Here is an 18,324-nt window from a genome sequence, read left to right as displayed (position 1 = left end):
TATTAAGGGCATGCCACTAGGGACATTTGTACAGAGACTCAGAGACTCAGTGACTCAGGAGCATATGGGAGGAAAGTATGTTCTGGGAACTCAGAACTGTCTGAAGTTTTCTGGTAAACATGACTTCGGAGCTAGGAGAGGGAAATCCAGACAGCCATGGTGAAGGAAAGGACTCATGCAAGAGACAGTGAAAATGTAGGACAGACTGTCTGCACACTCGGCCTCGGTGCTTGTCAGCACACAGCACACTTGAGCAGGCACGCCTGGGCAGGCTGTGCATTCACGGTCCCAAACTGCTCTGAGTTAGCAGAGGTTCCCTGGAAGATTTCTGCCGAGCTGGCTGGGCCACATCCAGCACCAGTGCTGTGAAGCGGCCCTGAATCAGGGCCGAGCCCACAACATGCAGGATAACCAGGGTGGCAGTCCAATGTGCTGGATCGGCTCCCCCCCGGCAGCAGCCTCAACACAGCAAACACCCTCAACACAGCAAACACACTCTGCTGTGGTGGCTGCCCCTGCCTGGACTTGCCATGGGCCACTAAAGCATCTTCTAGCCAAAAGTCCCAACAAAGCATGAGAAGAACAACTGAGAAGGAGCGGGAGGAGATGCTGTTCAGAACGCCGTGCTTCAGTGTCGGGCCGAGCTGCCCAGCAGCCTTGTCAGTGAGGAGCAGGTCTGACTCCTGGGCACCTCTGTGTGGTCAAGGGCAATGAGTTCCCGCTTCCAAACCCCTGCCTGCTAACCGGAACTAACACAAGTAATGGCTGTCAACTCTCCAGTGATGTGTACCGGTTCCTGGGCACAGCCCCTGTTGTCCAGTAAACACACACGAGACTTTTGACCACAAGGGTCCTCAGAACTCCCTTGGGCACATGGAGACATCAGGCCCCTTGAGCTGCCCCTTCCTGCTAGTGCCAGAACCACCGCCACTGCACAGAATGTTCCCCCCGGACAATGCTATCAGAACACACTGAGCGGCCTCGCTGCCCCTGAACTAGGAGCTGAGTGGACAGGGTCAGGCTGAAGGTTAAGGAATGCAATAATTGGACCCTCTGAGGTTACACAGGCCTCCAGACATGACTATCTCCTCCTTCCTCCAGGCCTGGGAAGGGATCTACCACCCGCCTTGTTGGATCCTTGACTCCTACCTGCAGAAGGGGATGGACCAGACGGGAGGCTGCCTGTGGATGAGAGGGAACAATAGCCTCTTTTTTCTTCCCTAACCCCCCAGATCACCCATTCAGCTTCGTGGAGAACACTGCCTAGAGTGCTGGGGAGGGCTGGGCTGGCGCCTGGCCCTTGACTCACCCTGGTCGATGGAGTGCTGTGGCAGCTGACTGAGCTGGCTGCTGACTACCCCCGCGTAGGTGCGCAGGAATTCTTCCTCGTTGGCGGTCAGCTGCAGACGAAAGTGCTGTGGTGAGGGGAGCATGCGCCTCCCCTCTTGCCCCCTGCCCTCTAGTCCTGCACAGCCTTTGTAGCTTCCCAGCAAGCAGAGCCTGTTTCCACCCCGACCACCGGGTCCCTGAGCTCACATGCCTTACCACTCACTTTGAATCTAGACCACTGTCTGTTCTGGCGTAGAGCAGGTATGAAAGTCGGGCCCTGGCCAGGCACCAGCAGCCAGTCAGCCATTCCAAATGCCCCCATTTCCTTTCAAAAGATGTCCCTGCACTTGCTTGTCTACTGCCCTCCTCAGTGGCCACCCTGCCAAGCTGACCCTCACTTGCTCCCAGGAGAGAAGACTCTCTGAGGTCAGTGAGGGTCAGAAAGGAAAGGAGGCCCTGCTCAAAACCAACCACGGAGTGGAAAGACTATCTCAGCAGTGCTCCCCAACTGGACACGCTGGGCTCTGGGCTCGGGGAGCCTGAACTGGCCCAACTGGCCCAACAGTCTTCTCCCCGGTTCTTGGAGACCCAGGAGGGGGCTGCAGCTGCTCTGTCCCCCTTCAGGGCAGGAGGTACCCAGCGGCTTGACACTTCGGGCACTCACATTTGACCCCATCTTCCTCAGCATGAGCAGCACGCGGACCTTCTGTTGAATGTACATCTCCTCCGGACTCTTACCGGGTGCTCCCTCACGGTTCATCCCCCTGGCCCAGCTCTGGGGACTCCTGCAAGGAGAGGGGAATCGAGTGTTATGGAGAGAATGCCAGGAGGAGACACACCCTAATACCGACCCCTGTAGTGATGTGCCCCTTTCTCAAACAGGCCTCCCCAGTAGGGACCTCATTCCCGACAGCACAGAGGTCACAGAAGAAGTAGTGGGTCCTCGATACGTCTTCACCCGGGCCCAGGCAGCATGGCTGAGGAGCTCTTATTCCAGAGCAGAGGCTGCAGGGGGCAGCCAAGGTGTCTGTGATGAGCCACAGGAGAGATGAGGCGCGAAGCCCCGAGAGTTCCAGGTTTGCAGTGCAGGCAACATGCATAAGAAGAAGTAAGAGGGACGGATCAGAGGTGGCTCGTTGGGGCCTTGGCTCAGGAAACTGAGATCAGTGACGGCCCCCAAGGCAGTGACATCACCTTGTGCAAAAGCCCCTACTGAACTCAAGAGGCCAGCTACTGGGCAAGGCACCAGGGAGTCCCTCTATAGGGATGGCTGGCCCAGGGTTACGGGGCAGAGGCCCTGGCTACCACCCTCACAAACGCACCCCACCTGTTAGAGGGTAGCTCCTGAAGGTAGCTGTGAAGGCCAGCGGCTGTGTCCAGGTGTCTCTGGCCTGAGCTACAGCCAGTCCCAGAAAGAGAAGCCCGGCGGGCGCCTCCTCCTGCAGAAGGAGCCGGGGGAGAGGAGGCAGGATCTAGGGGTTTGGGTTACACACTTGAACTCCTGGACAAGTCAGAAATAACGCGGCAGCTGGTGGGGTGGAGCCTCAGCAGCCCTGCTACCAAGGAGCTGCACTCGGAGAATGAGGGAACCCGGCTGGCAGGCTACGGACACTCCTTACACTATCTACTCCCAGTGGCCCATGAGTCCTAGACAGGGAAATGCTGGACAAGGCAATACTGCATGCCAAGGGCGTACCCGGGAATGGGCCAGAGCCTGGGCAACAGCTCCTGAGTATCTACTCGTCAGCTGCTCAAAAGCCTATTGGGGCCCTCGCCCCGAAAGCCCACACAACAGGTTAAAAACCTGGCCAGCTTGGGCTGACATCATGTCTGCATACTTGACACAGCACAGGACTCCTTCTAGAGTCTTCTTATCCACCCTTGGAGCCCTAGAACCCAGACTCCTTTCTTCTATGGTTTGCCCCCTTCAACTAACCCTGGGCTCAGAAAAGGGCCAAAGTAACACCCAGGGGCTGGGAAAAGGCACAGTGGCCTCGAGCATAGTCTCCAGGGCACACACCAGCCTGTGGATGGCCCTCACTTCCTGCAAGGCCCAGCAGGAAAGCAAGGTTCTGGGGGAGCTCTCCTTCATTTGCCCTGGTCTCCCTCTAGCACTGATGGTCTGGGGACGGACTGCACGTGGCTTCATGGTGATCCCTGCCTGGACCTTGAGTATGGATGCTGTGGCCTCCATCTCCTGCCTGGTGCTTCCATCTGGACTTCTATGGCCTTGGCCTCATAGCCCACTCACATCTTCCATGTGCTTCCCCCTAGAGAGGCTAGAACAATCTATATAGGTCAGGGGAGATGACATCCCCACACCCCTGCTAGTCATATCTGAAAATACATTTCCTAGTCCCGGCCGGTTGCCTCCGAGGCCAAGTGTGATCAACCCCACTCTCTCCACAACCCAGCTCTTCCCGCTCCTCTGCTTGTCAGCCTCTGCACTGGTATCCATCCCGAGTCCAGAACCGGCTTCATCTTGGCCTCAAGGTACCTTTCCAGGGGGCCAGTCCTGTGCTTCCACCTCTTGTCACACAGCCCTGTCTCACTGTCCTAGCTTTCTGAGTGTCTTGGGACGTCTGTTAATTGTCTCTTCCTTCTCCTGCTGTGTCTGCTCGGGTTGTCCTGTCCTCCTGGAGCCTGGTGCCTAGCAGGCTCTTAATAAGTACTGCCCACCTGGCTGAATGCAACAGGGGAGCAGTCTTCAGTGTCTGAGATTCCCCCTCTCTACTGTACTCATACCAATTCAAAACTAATGTCATTGTATTAAGAAACTTAAGTAGGAAGCCTGAGTCCCGCAAATTTTACTTTCCCAAAGGACTCTTCCTCCTGAGCTACTGTGACCACCAAAAACATCGGAAGTTTCCATGGAGCCTTCAAACTGGGAGTCAGAGTTCCCACGAGCAAAATCTTCCAATTCTGTCATGTGCTCAAGGGCTAGATTTTAGTAGGCCATCCCCTATGAAAGATGCATGACATATGCAACACACCAGCCACTAGGTGCCGCCATACACAAAAGTTTCCAAGGGAATTCCTTCTGTCAGTCCCCTGGGAAGCTCTCACAAACCACACTCCAATCACAGTGGGTCCCAGGAACTCCTATCTATTCACTCAGAGAGCTGCTCCTACAGGACGGGTCTGGTTAGTGCTGCCATGTCCCAGGACCCTTAGAGGGCTGTTCCTATAGGACAGGCAGGGGTCTGGTTAGTGCTGCCATGTCCCAGGACCCTTAGAGGGCTGTTCCTACAGGACGGGCAGGTGTCTGGTTAGGGCTGCCGGGTCGTTGCCGGCTGGAGGAATGTCACGGTGCAGTCACTTCCCACCGGGTCTACATTACAGAACTCTGTCCCCCAGCTCCACCCCCCATCCCACCCCCGTTGACTGGTGCACCCTCCTGTCTTCACTGCTGCAGACCTGCTGTGAGGTCTTGGGGTCTGCAGGGCTCAACCGGGTCTCTGGAGCCAAGTCATTCTTACTGTAACACACTTTGCCTGGCACAAGCTGTTTTCTAAACTCCAGAAGAATGGGACTTAGCATTTCTAAAAATTCTAGTCTTCACCATGGTGCACATGTGAAGGGCAGAGAGGACCACTTTCGGGAGTCAGCCCTCTCCTAGGGACTGAACTCTGCTTCGAAGATTCGGTAGCGAGTGCCTCCACCCACTGGTGATGTCGAACCTCTGCTTTGCTGACCCTGCCTTGCTGTCTGCCGGGAAGGAACGCCCAGGGCTGGGAGCTGGGAGAGAAAGTGGAGCACAGGTCCCTGCCCTGAACATTCCAGACCAAATGCTCTAGAAAGCGTCCTAACTGATGTCATTCTGTCCTAAATCGCAGGAAGGGTGTCAATGTGAAAAAAATAATAATTGAAGAGAATAAGCCATAATCATCTCAGACAAATGGCTGCTGGTGTGCCGCAAGCATGTTACAGTGTGCTTAGATTTGTTGCCTAGCCAAGCGAGTATGTTATTAAATTTTCATCACAATTCTGTCAAGTACTACATTAATGTCACTGGAGGATTCCTATTTTCTCCTATAGGGATCAAGAACTGGTTTCCATTAAAACGTGCTTAAATTACATCAGCTCAAACTGCAGTTAATTTAGATACTAATTATTCATCCAAGCTCATACCGAAGAATCAACAGTACCAATGCATCTCAGTGATGGCTTCAACTGTTCCCACACACACCCCGTCCCTAACACAGGGCAGCGCTTCCCTTCTACTAAGACAATTTCTTGGGAGTCAGATGAACCAGAAAAGGGAAAATGGAAAGATACAACAGGCAGCTGTTGATTATGCAAATGAAGGGGAGGGGAGAGGTCTGCGGTTTTGTATCTTGTGGTGACAAACCACATGTTGTGTCTAAGTGGTGCCATGCTAGAAAATCCCATCTGACGACTCAGTACAGTATCAAGGGTCACGACACACAGGCAGACACTGCACGCCGGACAGCTGGTGGCTCTCAGCCTGTCCCTCCACTGCAGGAAGCATGGCTGGTGAGCAGGGGACGATGCAGTGGTTCCCAGTCACTGTGCAAGACCCACAGGGAGGGACTGAAGTGTGGGGGACATCAGAGACATCGATGTCACATTCCCACCCAACCTCTGCAGACCTCCATGGACCAACTGATGGCACTTCAGAATTAGGAGGCAGTGCAGAAGCCAAGAATGTGACCAGTAGTGGTTGGAGGCTGGGAGGCTAGTACTGCCCATGTGGGTCTCTATCAGTGCTGATAAGAAGTCTGACAAGCTAGCTGGCCTCTCTTCCACCTGCCTGAGTGGCCCTGAGTACAAGTATAGCCCCTTGTGCTCATTTTTATTTATAAACCTGAAGCTAATGCTGTTTGCACACTCATGTTTATAAGAAAAGTATCAGTTTATAACTATAGAGGTCTCACATCTCCTTAGAAAACTGTCAAATAAACTCAAGCTGTGCCAGACCACAGGATGGGTCCTTCAGGGTCACAAGGGTCACTACTATTTGCCTTCCATTTTGTCCACGTTAAAACATACTAGGAAAGCCAGGTGTGGTGGCTGTAATCTCAGCCCTTGGGAAGCAAAGGAAGGAGGATGCCACAAGCTTGAAACAGCTCAGTCTACACACTGAGTCCCAGGCCAGCCACAGACAGACAGCGGTGTGGTGATACTGTGTTCCCCAAAATATTGTGCACCCTAATAAACTTATTTGGGGTCAGAGAACAGAACAGCCACTAGTCAGACATAGAGGCCAGAAAATGGTGGCACTCACACCTTTAATCCTAGTCTTCTGGATGAATCTCTGGAAGTTCAAAGCCACACTGGAAACAGCCAGGCATGGTGATTCATGGCTTTAATCCCAAGAAGTAATGGCAGAAAGCAGAAAGGTATATAAGGTGTGAAAACCAGGAACTAGAGCTAGTTAAGCTTTTAGGCTTTTGAGCAGCAGTTCAGCTGAGATCCTTTCAGATGAGGACTCAGAGGAAACCGTTTGAGGAAACAGGATCAGCTGAGGAATTAGCAAGGTGAGGTAGCTGTGGCTTGTTCTGTTAATCTGATCTTCCAGTGTTCACCTCAATAGCTGGCTCTGGGTTTGTTTTTGTTAATAAGACTCTTTAAGATTCATGCTACACAGCAGCATACTGTCAAAACTCCAAAACAAACACACACCATGAGAGCTGGGCATGCAGACTCATATCTGTAATCCCATCACTTAGGAGGCTGAGACAAGGAAGACTCCCTCTAGCTTGGAGCTACTTTGGGCTATACAGTGAGTTTCAAGTCAGCCTCGGCTATAAATGAGAACCTATATCAAAAATATTCGTTGTTTTGTTGTTTTGACATAGGGTCTCTCTACATAGCCCTGGCTGTCCTGGAACTCAGAAATCCACCTGCCTCTGCTTCCCAAGTGTTGGGATTAAAGGCCTGTGCCACCATGCCTGGGTCAAAAAAAATTTTTTTTTATGTTGTTTATTTATTATGTTTATAGTGTTCTGCTTGCATGTATCCCTGCAAGCCAGAAGAGGGCACCAGATCTCATTACAGATGGTTGTGAGCCACCATGTGGTTGCTGGGAATTGAACTCAGGACCTCTGGAAAAACAGTCAGTGCTCTTAACCTCTGAGCCATCTCTCCAGCCCCCCTGCATCAAAAATTTTTAAAGCATAGAAACAATTTTTTTTGTTTTTGTTTTTGTTTAAGGAGCTAGGTATAACGAACGGCACATGCCTATAATCCCATCACTTGGGAGGCAGAAGCTGAGGGATCAGGACATCCAAGGTCATCCTCAACTACACAGTGAGTTTGAGGCCAGTCTAGACTACAGAAAACCCTGTTTCCAAAACACAGCAGCAACACAGACAGACAGACAGACAGACAGACAGAGAGAGAGAGACAGACAGACAGACAGACAGACAGACACACACACACACACACACACACACCGTAAGGGCATGAAAACCGGGGATGTGGCTCAGTGGTAGCGCATGCACAAGGCCCTGCGCATCATCCGCAATGCACCACAATAACAAATACCTGCAATTTTAAAATGCATACATACTTTCGCAGGATTTATATAGACAGAATACATCATATAATTCATACCTGTTTCCACAGGGTTTATATAGATAGAATACATCATATACCTCGTAGTATTTACAGAAAATACTCAAGATAGCTCAGCAGGTAAAGGCACTTTGCTGCACAAGTCTGGTAAACTGAGTTCAATTCCTAGAACTCACGTATTGTCGGACAGAGAGACCCAACTTCACATGTGCATGGTCACTGCACCCCTGTCCCCATTTCATACACACTAATAAAATATTGAAATGTATAGCCCAGAGTCTGCTCAAATCTTAGCCTGAAAAATCAGCAGCACTGATTAAGACACTGACTAAGAATCCACACATCAGGTAGGGCAGCTCAGTGGTAGAGCATGGTTGCTATGCAGGATGCCCTGGGTTCAACTCCCAGCAGTGTAGGAAAACCACACGAAGAAAATGACCCCCAACACCGGAAGAAATAAGTATCACATGGGACCATGGAGGAAGGCAGTGAGATGGGTGAACCTGGTGTGTCTCAGGCTACCCCACCCTGCCTCCACAGCAGCACTGTCCCACAGCCACACAACAGAGCCTTCCCCCAGGTCCTTACCTGCTTCTGGAAATCCACTTCAGGCACACAGATGCTCAACTCTAAAGGGAAGGCTGCGACTGAGAAGAAATAAGAAGGTGCCGCCCTGTGGAAACAGAACACAGTCATGGGAGGAGCCAGAAGGTCCCAGTGGCTGCCCAGTACGACCTGGTGCACACCCCTACGCAGAGGGACAGAACTGCTGGCACAGAGCCTGTGGCCACGAGCTCTGTCATAGTCCAGAAATACCTGTGTGTCAGGCAGGCCCATGGAGCCTGCTCCAACACCTCCAAGACAGGGTGCTGAGTGTGCACCAAGCCTGTCATTTCCGGCTGAGGCAGGCCCGCCTGCTCCACATAACACACAACACCTCCTCCTCTGGGCTAGTCACCCTGTCTAGAGACATGGGACCAGAGTGACTCACTGGACAGATGATGGGCAAGCCCTCGAATCTGCACGAGATGACCTTCCACCCACCAAACACCTCAGATAACAAGGCCAGGTCCTCATCTTCTGTCTCCTGTGTGTTCCAATGTGTCCACCTGTGTGTGTAGTTGATCTGCAGCTGACCGCCGGTACGGATGAGTGTCACATGTACAGAAGGCATGACTGAGGATAACACACTGACCAGCTTGGCTGCAGTCTATGCCCCGAGAACATCTCTTCCAAGAACCAAAGAACACCAAAGGCTTCTCTGCCTTTCCCCAACAATCTCATCACCTGGCTAACCTGGTGGAAGTGCGGCCTACCAAGGGCACCAGTGGCAACACTCTAGGGCACAGAGAGCTTGTGAGCCTCTGTATCCCACCCTGCCTTGAGTGGCCTCCAGGTTCTCAACCCTGCTCAACCCTGCCAGGCCTGAGGGCAATGGCTTCTGAGCCAGATGGAGGAAGGATAAGGCATCCTGGGAATATCTCCTCATTCCCTTTCTGTAGACAAAGTTGCCAAGAGGCTGAGGACAGCACATTCTACAAGATCTTCCCACTGTGTGTGGGTGTACACACACACACACACACACACACACACGCACACACACACACACACACACCACCTAAACATGCATGTGGAGGTGACAGGAAGATGCAGGGTGTCCCCCTCTTATTCTCAGACTCATTCCTTTGAGACAGGGTCGCTAACTCAACCTGAAGCTTACCATAAGGCTGGCTGGCTAGCTGGCAATTTCTTAGGAACTGCCTATCTCTGCCCACCCCTATCCCAATGGGTTACAAGCACATGTGGCCATTTTTTTTTAAACATAGTGCTGGGAATTCGAACTCAGGTCCTCCTGTCTATATAGCAACTGAGGCATCTTTTTTTCCCCCCACTGAGCCATCTCCCCAGCCCCACACAGTGGGAGTGCAGACCGCTGTCTCTGAGTCTGCTGTGTGGGTCCCCCCATCTAGAGGACGGCTGGGATGAAGGGCCAGCATTCTGCCTGACACGCCCACCCACCATCGTCGCAGCCCTATAGGAACAGGCCATTTATAGCAATTAATTGCTCTCTTCTCCCTCCAGATATCAAAGCACTGAAATACCAAGGAACCCTGGGGAACTTTCTACCCAAGTCCTCACATTCCTTCAAAAAGGGATGAAAGGAGAACCTCCTCCTACTTCTGAGGGGCTTTCATTTCTTCAACTGCCGTGATCACTAATTATCCCTCCTGTCCACGGGGCGCAGGACCTTCCAAGGAGGAGAGGGAACTTTGTGACTTAAGTGAAGGCATCAGAAGGGCACGGCTACCCAGGCCTTCTCAGCCAGCTAGTCTATTTGCTGTTTTACTAATCAGGCCAACGGTCCCAACCACAAACAGAGAAATGAAGGCTCCCGGTGCCACGGTGCTGTGCAGCATCAGACACGCGGCGAGCTCCAGGAGCTGGCCTCTGTTTCCAACCAGCTGTCACTGACCAGCAGTGTAACCCAAGGCTGGTTATCAACCCATGTGCTTCATTTCCCAACAGGTCAAAAGGAGCCTGAGCTGTGCGTCTCACGGGGAGACATGGGATGATGGCTGGCTTCCTGTACTAGAGGCTGCGCAGTGACAAGACCCTCATGCTCGGCCTCATTGCTCTGCGGATATTGCTTTGAAATTCTTTAATTTTCTTTCTTCCTTCCGTTTCTTTTTGGATAGGGTATCCTATGTCCCAGTGTCACACTCACTATGTACCAGCGATGACCTTGACTCCTGTCTCTAGCTCCCAGTGCTAGGATTAGAGGCATGTACCACCATGCCTGCCTGCTCCTTCCTTCTTTCTTTCCAGTACTGGGGATTGAACCCAGAGCTTGAAGTGTGCTAGGCAAGCACTCTACCAAGCTACATACTCCTTTTTTTTTTTTTTTTTTCTTTATTTCTTGAGACAGTCTTTCCCTGAACCTGGAGCTTGCTGAAATTTGCTAGACTGACCAGCCCGGGAGCCTCCCTGTCTGCATAGATACAGCCGTGTATGGCTCCACTGGCCTTTCCACGGTTGCTGGGGATCTGAGCCGAGGTCTTCGGCTTGCAGAGCGAGCACTTGTCCTCACCGAGCCCTTCCCCAGCCCTGGCCAACACTGTCTGAGGCCAAGCTCCCTCCCTTCCTCAGGGTCTCACAACCCAGACTGTCTTCATTCCCCGAATCTTTCTTCCTTTAACCCTAGTGTGTCTGAAGTGTTGAGATCAAGTGTTACTGAGTTTGGCTAGACCTACCTTTCTTTCTTTCTTTTCCTTCTTCCTTCCTTCCTTTCTCTTCCTTTTTTTTTTTTGTTTTAAGATTTATTTATTTACTTATTATGTATACAGTGCTCTGTCTGCATATATGTCTGCACACCAGAAAGTATTTCTCTGTATAGCCTTGGCTGTCCTGGAACTCGCTCTGTAGACCAGGCTGGCCTCGAACTCACAGAGATCCACCTGGCTCTGCCTCCCAAGTGCTAGGATTAAAGCTGTGCGCCACCATGTCTGTCTTTTTCCTTCTTAAGGACAGGTTCTTATGTAGCCCAGGCTGGCTTTCAATTTTTTTTTTTTAAACAAGTCTTTTTTTTTTTTAATTTATTTAACTTTATTGTATGTGCACTGGTGTGAAGGTGCCAGGTCCCCTGGAACTGAAGTTACAGACAGTTGTGAGCTGACATGTGGGTGCTGAGAACTGAACCCGGGTCCTCTGGAAGAACAGCCAGTGCTCTTAACTGCTGAGCCATCTCTCCAGCCCCCTGACCTTCAACTCTTGATCCTACTGCCTAAAGTACTAGGAACACAGGCACACGTCACCAAAATACTTTCACATGTTTGTGAGTTCTTTATGATTTTCTTGTCTGTGAGTCATCTATCCATTGACTGACTGTGCTAGGATCAAACCCAGTGCCCCATTCATGCTAAGCCAACACTCTACCACTGAGCTACACACCCCTCAGTCTTATTTTGAAATTTGTAATAATTTAAAAAAATTATGTGCATTGGTGTTTTGCCTGCATGTATGTCTGCATGAGGATCTAGATCCCCTGGAACTGGAGTTACAGACAGTTGTAAGCTGCCATGTGGATGCTGGGAATTGAAACCTGGGTCCTCTGGAAAAGCAGTCAGTGCTCTTAACCGCTGAGCCATCTCTCCAGCCCCTGGAATGATTATTTTAAATAAAGAGTCCACCATTGGGCCTCATAAATTATATGGTTGGTTCAGAATGAAAGGGGCTTCCCAAACTGCCGAGGGCCCGTCTTACACAGACCACTCCCTGGACTCAAGAGGCTTTATCCAGCTGTTCTAGGCACACAGTGCTCTGTCCTGGGCTCAGGCTGTGGAGATACAGAAAGGGAGGCACTAAGACAGGGTCCTCTCTGCCAGAAACAACCAATTGGCTGAGGAAATCATATTACGCACAGCCAAGAGCACAAATAAGATACTGATGAGCCACAAAGACGGGTTAAAACACAAACCTTTCTAGAATGCCAAACAAAGACTACAGGCTGTGTCATGTACTGCCTCCTACCCTCCAGAAACTCAGAGGCAGGAAGAGGAAAGACCCAGGGCTTTAACCCAAAGCAGTGAGTAGCAGAGCAAGTGTACGTGTGTGTATACATGTGTGCTGTGCACGCACATGAAGATCTGGAAAAGCACAGGGTAGGAACTAGCTCTGGGAGAAGTCACCGGGCATGGGTCTTGACAGATGAATAGGAGTTAGTTAGCTGGAAGAGGAAGAGGAACACAGAGACATAGGTACTGACTGAACAATTACTGGCGTCTACTCTAGGGCAGGCACTGAGAATGCATGGACATACGGACCTGCGACGAGAGGAGACAGACACCATGCAGGTCATACGCAGGACAGTGCTTCTCAGACAGCGTGACAAAGGACACAGAAGGAAATACAAGGCATCCTGGGGACATGCTTCCCGGAGCCTGACTTGTTGGAGCTGCTGTGAGGGGAGACTGCCTGGGGCCCCCAGTGACAGCCCAGAGGACAAGCTGGACAAACAGACTGAGAAGCCTACAGAGAGATGACACAGACAGACTCTTTTTCAGATAAAGTGGGGACACAGTGAACATCTCCAGAGATCTCTGGAACCAGAGTGGAGACAGTCAGGCCTGAGAGTCATCAGGATCTTCTGAGCAGTTCTAGGCAAAAATGGGACTCTGGAGAGAAGCCTTGTGAGTCAGATGCACATAAAGGTGACAGGAAGGCCTGGCTACAGCAGAACACACAGAACAGCAGGAGAAACCTGAGGCTCAAGATGTCTGGGGCCTTCCCTGAACCAAGTCCAGCTTGCCAGAGCATCAAGCCCTGGTCTAGGGGTGACTGAGCTAAGTGCCTAGGGTGAAACCCAAGCGTAAGTGAAGACGACAGCAACGTGAAAGGACCTCAGAACAGGACCCCTTGCCAGGGGGAGCATGCAGGTCAGCGAGGCCAGCTCTGCTGGGTACCCCCTCCCTACTCTGCATCAGTCAGACCCCAGCTCACAGCTCACTAACCCAGCCCCTCCCACCCCAGCTGCAGCAGACAGGGCTACTGGGCTGCAGAGTAAAGGCCGTTCCCAGCCAGCAGCTATTGCGCGCGTGCGCGCGCGGCACACACACACACACACACACATACACACATACACACACAGACGAGAGTGCTAATCTTCCATTCTCTCCTCATGGGTTTCCAGCGCTCAGCAAGCCCACCCCCAAACCCAGCACTGGTTCAGCACTGGTGCTGCAGGCCACCTGCCTGTCCCCCTTAAGGAGCAGGGCAGAGGCAGTCTTATTTGTCCCGGTACCTGTATGGCTGCACTCCTGCTAGGTGGCCACCCACACCCCTATACTGTTTGCTGGAGACGGGCCTGGGTCTTGTCTGTGACTACTTTAATCTTAGTTTTGCCTCATGAAGGTAGAGCCAGCTGACAGTGTGTTTGGGGGTGATTCTCAAGTCACATCCACACAGTCTAAAAGAAACAAGGGAGTCAGGCGTGGTGGTACAGCCTATAATCCCAGGACTGGGAGATGGAGGCAGAAGTCCAAGGTCATCCTCAGTTATTTAGGGAGCTGAGACCAGACGAGTCTAAGCTACTTGAGAACTTGTCTAAAAAACCAAACAAATAAGCAGATGAACCAGTCTATACATGCACAAGGGGACGCAGACCACAGTACAAGACAGAGAAGAGCAGAAGAAAGCAGAGCACAGGAGGGCACAGGGAAGGGGGACCACCTACAGGCAGCATGCCCTTGAAATAAGTCTGCACAGATCAGATCACACTGCAAACACACACACACACACACACACACACACACACACACACACACACCACACACGCGCGTGCGCGCGAGGGGGGGGGCAGGGAGGGAGGGAGCAATGCTGGGCTGTGGGCTAGGATGACTGAGGTACCAGGGAGGACTTCCTAAGTGAACACAAAGGCCATTGTCTCTGGGAAACATCCCAAACAAAGCCCTCGGCCTGAAAAAGGAAGGCAGAGGTCAGTCTCCGAAGCCCTCAGCCTGAAAAAGGAAGGCAGAGGTCAGCCTCCGAAGCCCAGGCCTTCTCCTAGACAGAGGCAGCCTTGGGGCTGGGGCCCAGAGGAAAAGGCAATGGCCACTTCAGAGTTGGCAGAATGGATACCCAGGCCCTGACTGCTACAGTAGCCTGGCACTGTTTGCCTCCAGCACAGGTCAGGAACTAAATGAGAGACAGACTAACGCAAAAGCCCCTCTCCTACACACAGCCTCCAGGAAAGTCTACTGGTCTTGGTCATCACTTCAGAGTCCGCTGCCGGAGGAACTCAGCCCTTGTCCTCCTACAGGTGAGAAGGAACTGAGTCAGAGCAGCCATCCCCTGCCTCTACCCTCTAACTACGGGATGCATGGGAATAGGGGACAGAACAGTGCTGAGGCAAGGAGGCACCCCAAATGTGACCTAACCAACACCTGTGAGGTCACACAGGCAGGGGAGGGTCCTACAAAAGCAGGAGTGGGAAAACAACTGTGTCAGGACAGTGAGGCTTCGTGACTGACAGCTGGGCACCAGGGCAAGCCGCTGAAGCTTCAAGTCCCTGCATCAGGGACAGCACCTGGTCCCTGATGACTGTGTATGTGGCCTTGGGGACATGTGCTCATTTCCTCCATCAGCATGCGTACCTGCATACAGTGATAACTAGTCGAAATGACCACTGAGAGGAAAGGTCAAACCATACGCAAAAAGGAAAACAGCACTGAGTGAATACAGGTACAGAGGAAGCAGACAGGTCATGGATTTAAAACCGAGCAGAGCAAGTGAGTCAGTGTGGGGGGTGACGGGTGAGCTGGAAACAGTGCTGAGCAGAGGCACACGGGGCAGGAGAACTGGGGTGGATCACTCAGGCCATGAAGGCCTCTGTGGGAAGCTACTTTGACCTTTCGAAACAGAGTCACCACTGTGTAGCCCAGAACCCAGCAAGGTCAGGCTCAGACCTGAACCAGCAGGGCCTCCCAGGGCCACTGAGGCAGAAGCAGACACCGGGAAACGCAGAGGCAGCTGCAAGAGTCTTCATGAGGAGTGGTGCCAGGGAAGGCCAGTGGCCAGGCTGGGGACTCGCTGCGCTGACAGACCACAGGACCCGCCTTCTGTGGAGGAAGAGAGAGCGAGGGCGGCTGCTCGGTGGTGGCTCTCACAGGGACAGCCTGGCCCGACCTGGGGAACGTCCACCTGGGGAACGAGGACGACAGCGGTTCCTGCCCTGGGCTGTGAGGGCTACTGAGATGCCAGGATAAAGAAGCTCTTGTCACAGAGCCTGCTGCTCAGGGAGCACTCCACAAGGGGAGTCACTATTAAAGGACAGACGGACAAGGTGAGAGGAGAGCAGCAGACAAGAGGCCAGCGTCAAGCCACGGCAGGCCTGTGCGCCGTGGGAGGCTGAGGCAGAGGATCGTAATTCAAGCCTAACTAGGCTACAGAGTGAGTTCAAGGCCAGACTTAGTGAGACTTTGTTCTAAAATAAAAAGTTCTTGCCGGGCAGTGGTGGCGCACACCTTTAATCCCAGCACTCGGGAGGCAGAGCCAGTCGGATCTTTGTGAGTTCGAAGCCAGCCTGGACTACCAAGTGAGTTCCAGGAAAGGCGCAAAGCTACACAGAGAAACCCTGTCTCGAAAAACCAAAAAAAAAAAAAAGTTCTCTTTAAAGAGGCTGGGAGTAGGGCCACAACAACAGAACATGCCTATAGCAGCATACATTAATTTAAATAGATTTTAAAATAAATAATAAAATTAGATAATGTTAAATAAAAATAAGATAACATAAAACAAAATATAAATATGAACTAAATAAAAATTAAGTAAAATTAAATTACAGAACTGACTTCTACAGGCTGTCCTCTGATTCCCACACACAATATACACAAATAAATGAACATAAATTTTTAAAGTCTACATGCTTAAAATCCAAGCCTGAGGCCCCAGCTGGTTCAGGGGTGAAGAGGGCTGAGAGCTAGATGTGACTCTCTCCTGCCATCTGTGTCTCCATCACTGGGCAGGTCTCTCGGGGTCTCTAGACACAGCCCTGAAGACGTTTAACAGACTGGTCCCGGTTGCAGGCTGCCCTGAGTGCTGTACGATGACCACCAGCATCCTGTACTCTACCTACCAGATGCTGGTAAGGTACCACCGCCTCTGCAGATGTGACAATCAAAACAACATCTGCTGGGAAGCAAAACCATGACCACTTGAGAACATTATGTTAAACAGCGTGGGGGCAAAGCCCACTGGCTTGCCATTTGCCAAGCTCTTCCCTGGCTCTGCAAATACACCACTCTGTCCCCATCACCCCCAACCCTGCAAACTGCACCATGATGACTTGCATGTGACTGCCCAGCTTTTCTAGCCTGAATCAGGATTTGAACCCAGGTCACGTGGGCTCCTGTCGCCCTCCAGTAAATCAGTAAAAATGTGCTCTGGGCCAGATAGAGGGAGGTAGACCTGAGACATAGCTTCTGCTGGAATCCCACACAGGGCAGCGCCTCAGGTCCTCTGGGGACACAATGAACATGGGACACCACAGAAAAACTCCACCTACTCCACTCTCAGTAATTAACCTGCAACAACTCAGCTCCGGATGACGGCTCAGGCGAGTCACGCAGTTTGCAGGGCACAGTGCCATTCTTGGGGAATGAGCTTGGGATTAGGAATTTGTCCCAAGGATGCCAACCCAAATTCAAACCTGCCCCCAGTTCCTTCCTGCTGTGTGAAGCCGGGCCATGCTGCAGAACAATGATAATTAAGACTGCTGCTGTGGCATCTTCCAAGTGCCAGGCATGGAATCATTCATGTGCTATACATTGTCATATTTAAATTTAGTCGTCACAAGCCTGCAAGGTAGGAATTATTTCCATTTTATGGATGAGGCAACTGAGGATCAGAGTCTGAGCAATCACCCAAGGCCAGGAAGGGACTCCAAGGCAGAGCCTGGATTTGAGTCCCTGCTTTGAGCTGCACCTTACAAGCAGAGGACACGAAGAGCAATAAAGGACATTACTGGGCAACTGGAGATCATGTAACATACAAGAATACTGTGGTAAATATTAAAGGCGAGTCCCACAACGCCCAGTTCATATGATCAGCTCAACTCGGAGGTTGCTACTGTTAGTTCTCTCTGTCCATGTGATCAATGCCCAAATTCAATCAACTAGAGTTCAAAATATTTGGAGGGAAAGGACCTCTTCCTTATTGAAAATATACATACTTTTCCTTCATGTGATTAGTTTTGAAACAAAATAGAACCACCATTTACGCAGACTCTACATGGGGTTAGATATTAAGAGTGATGGTTTTGCCAGGTGGTGGTGGTGGTCGCGGCGGCGGCGGCGGCGGCGGCGGCGGCGGCGGCAAAACTTGCCTTTAATCCCAGCACTCAGGAGACAGAGGCAGAAGGATCTCTGTGAGTTCCAGGCCAGCCAAGGATGGCTAACTACACAGAAAAACTCTGTCTTGAAAAATCAAAAAAAAAAAAAAAAAGAAGAAGAAGAAGAAGAGTGATGGTTTAAAGCAGAATGAAGCAGCCAGCAAGACAGCTCAATAGAAGGGCACTTGCTACCAAGCCCAGCGACCTGAGTTCCACCTCCAGAACTCACATGATGGAAGGAGAAATGACTCCCACAAGCTGTCCTCTGACCTCCAATACATCAGATGGTGTTAAAGGTGTGTACCATCACTGCTCAGCTTATATATTTTTTTGAGATAGGGTCTCACTATATAGACCAGGTTGGCCTCAAATCACAGAGATCTGCCTGTCTCTTCCTCTCAAGTGCTGGAATGTGACACCATGCCTAGCAAATCAATCAATCAATTAATCAATCGTACTGGAGAACCTGGGATATAGCTCAGTTCATAGTGCTTTCCTAGCCTACAGGAAGACCTAAGTCGGATCCCTAACATCACATAAAACTGAGTGTGGTGCACACACTTGTAATCCCA

General features: G+C 51.4%; 1 protein-coding gene across 4 annotated transcripts in view; it reads right to left on the bottom strand.

Annotated features, from left to right (window-relative positions):
- The window catches only part of Ctnnbip1 (catenin beta interacting protein 1), a 48,778-nt gene that overhangs the window by 16,930 nt on the left and 13,524 nt on the right, over positions 1-18,324 (bottom strand). For 2 of the 4 annotated variants that reach the window (XM_028893618.2, XM_037203192.1), the window contains exons 2-4: positions 8,458-8,542; positions 1,994-2,114; positions 1,310-1,400 (exon numbers count right to left, since the gene is read on the bottom strand). In XM_028893618.2, the coding sequence (XP_028749451.1) occupies positions 1,310-1,400; positions 1,994-2,089 (187 nt within the window). In that variant the 5' untranslated portion in view covers positions 2,090-2,114; positions 8,458-8,542. Of the gene's footprint in view, positions 1-1,309; positions 1,401-1,993; positions 2,115-8,457; positions 8,650-18,324 lie in introns of those variants that run through there. The other 2 variants (XM_028893619.2, XM_028893620.2) reach the window with 2 other exon arrangements.

The sequence above is a fragment of the Peromyscus leucopus genome, chromosome 2, assembly GCF_004664715.2.
Source record: "Peromyscus leucopus breed LL Stock chromosome 2, UCI_PerLeu_2.1, whole genome shotgun sequence".
Classification (NCBI taxonomy): domain Eukaryota; kingdom Metazoa; phylum Chordata; class Mammalia; order Rodentia; family Cricetidae; genus Peromyscus; species Peromyscus leucopus.
The sequence above is the reverse complement of the archived record's forward strand: the minus strand, read 5'-3'. Positions and strand labels throughout refer to the sequence as shown.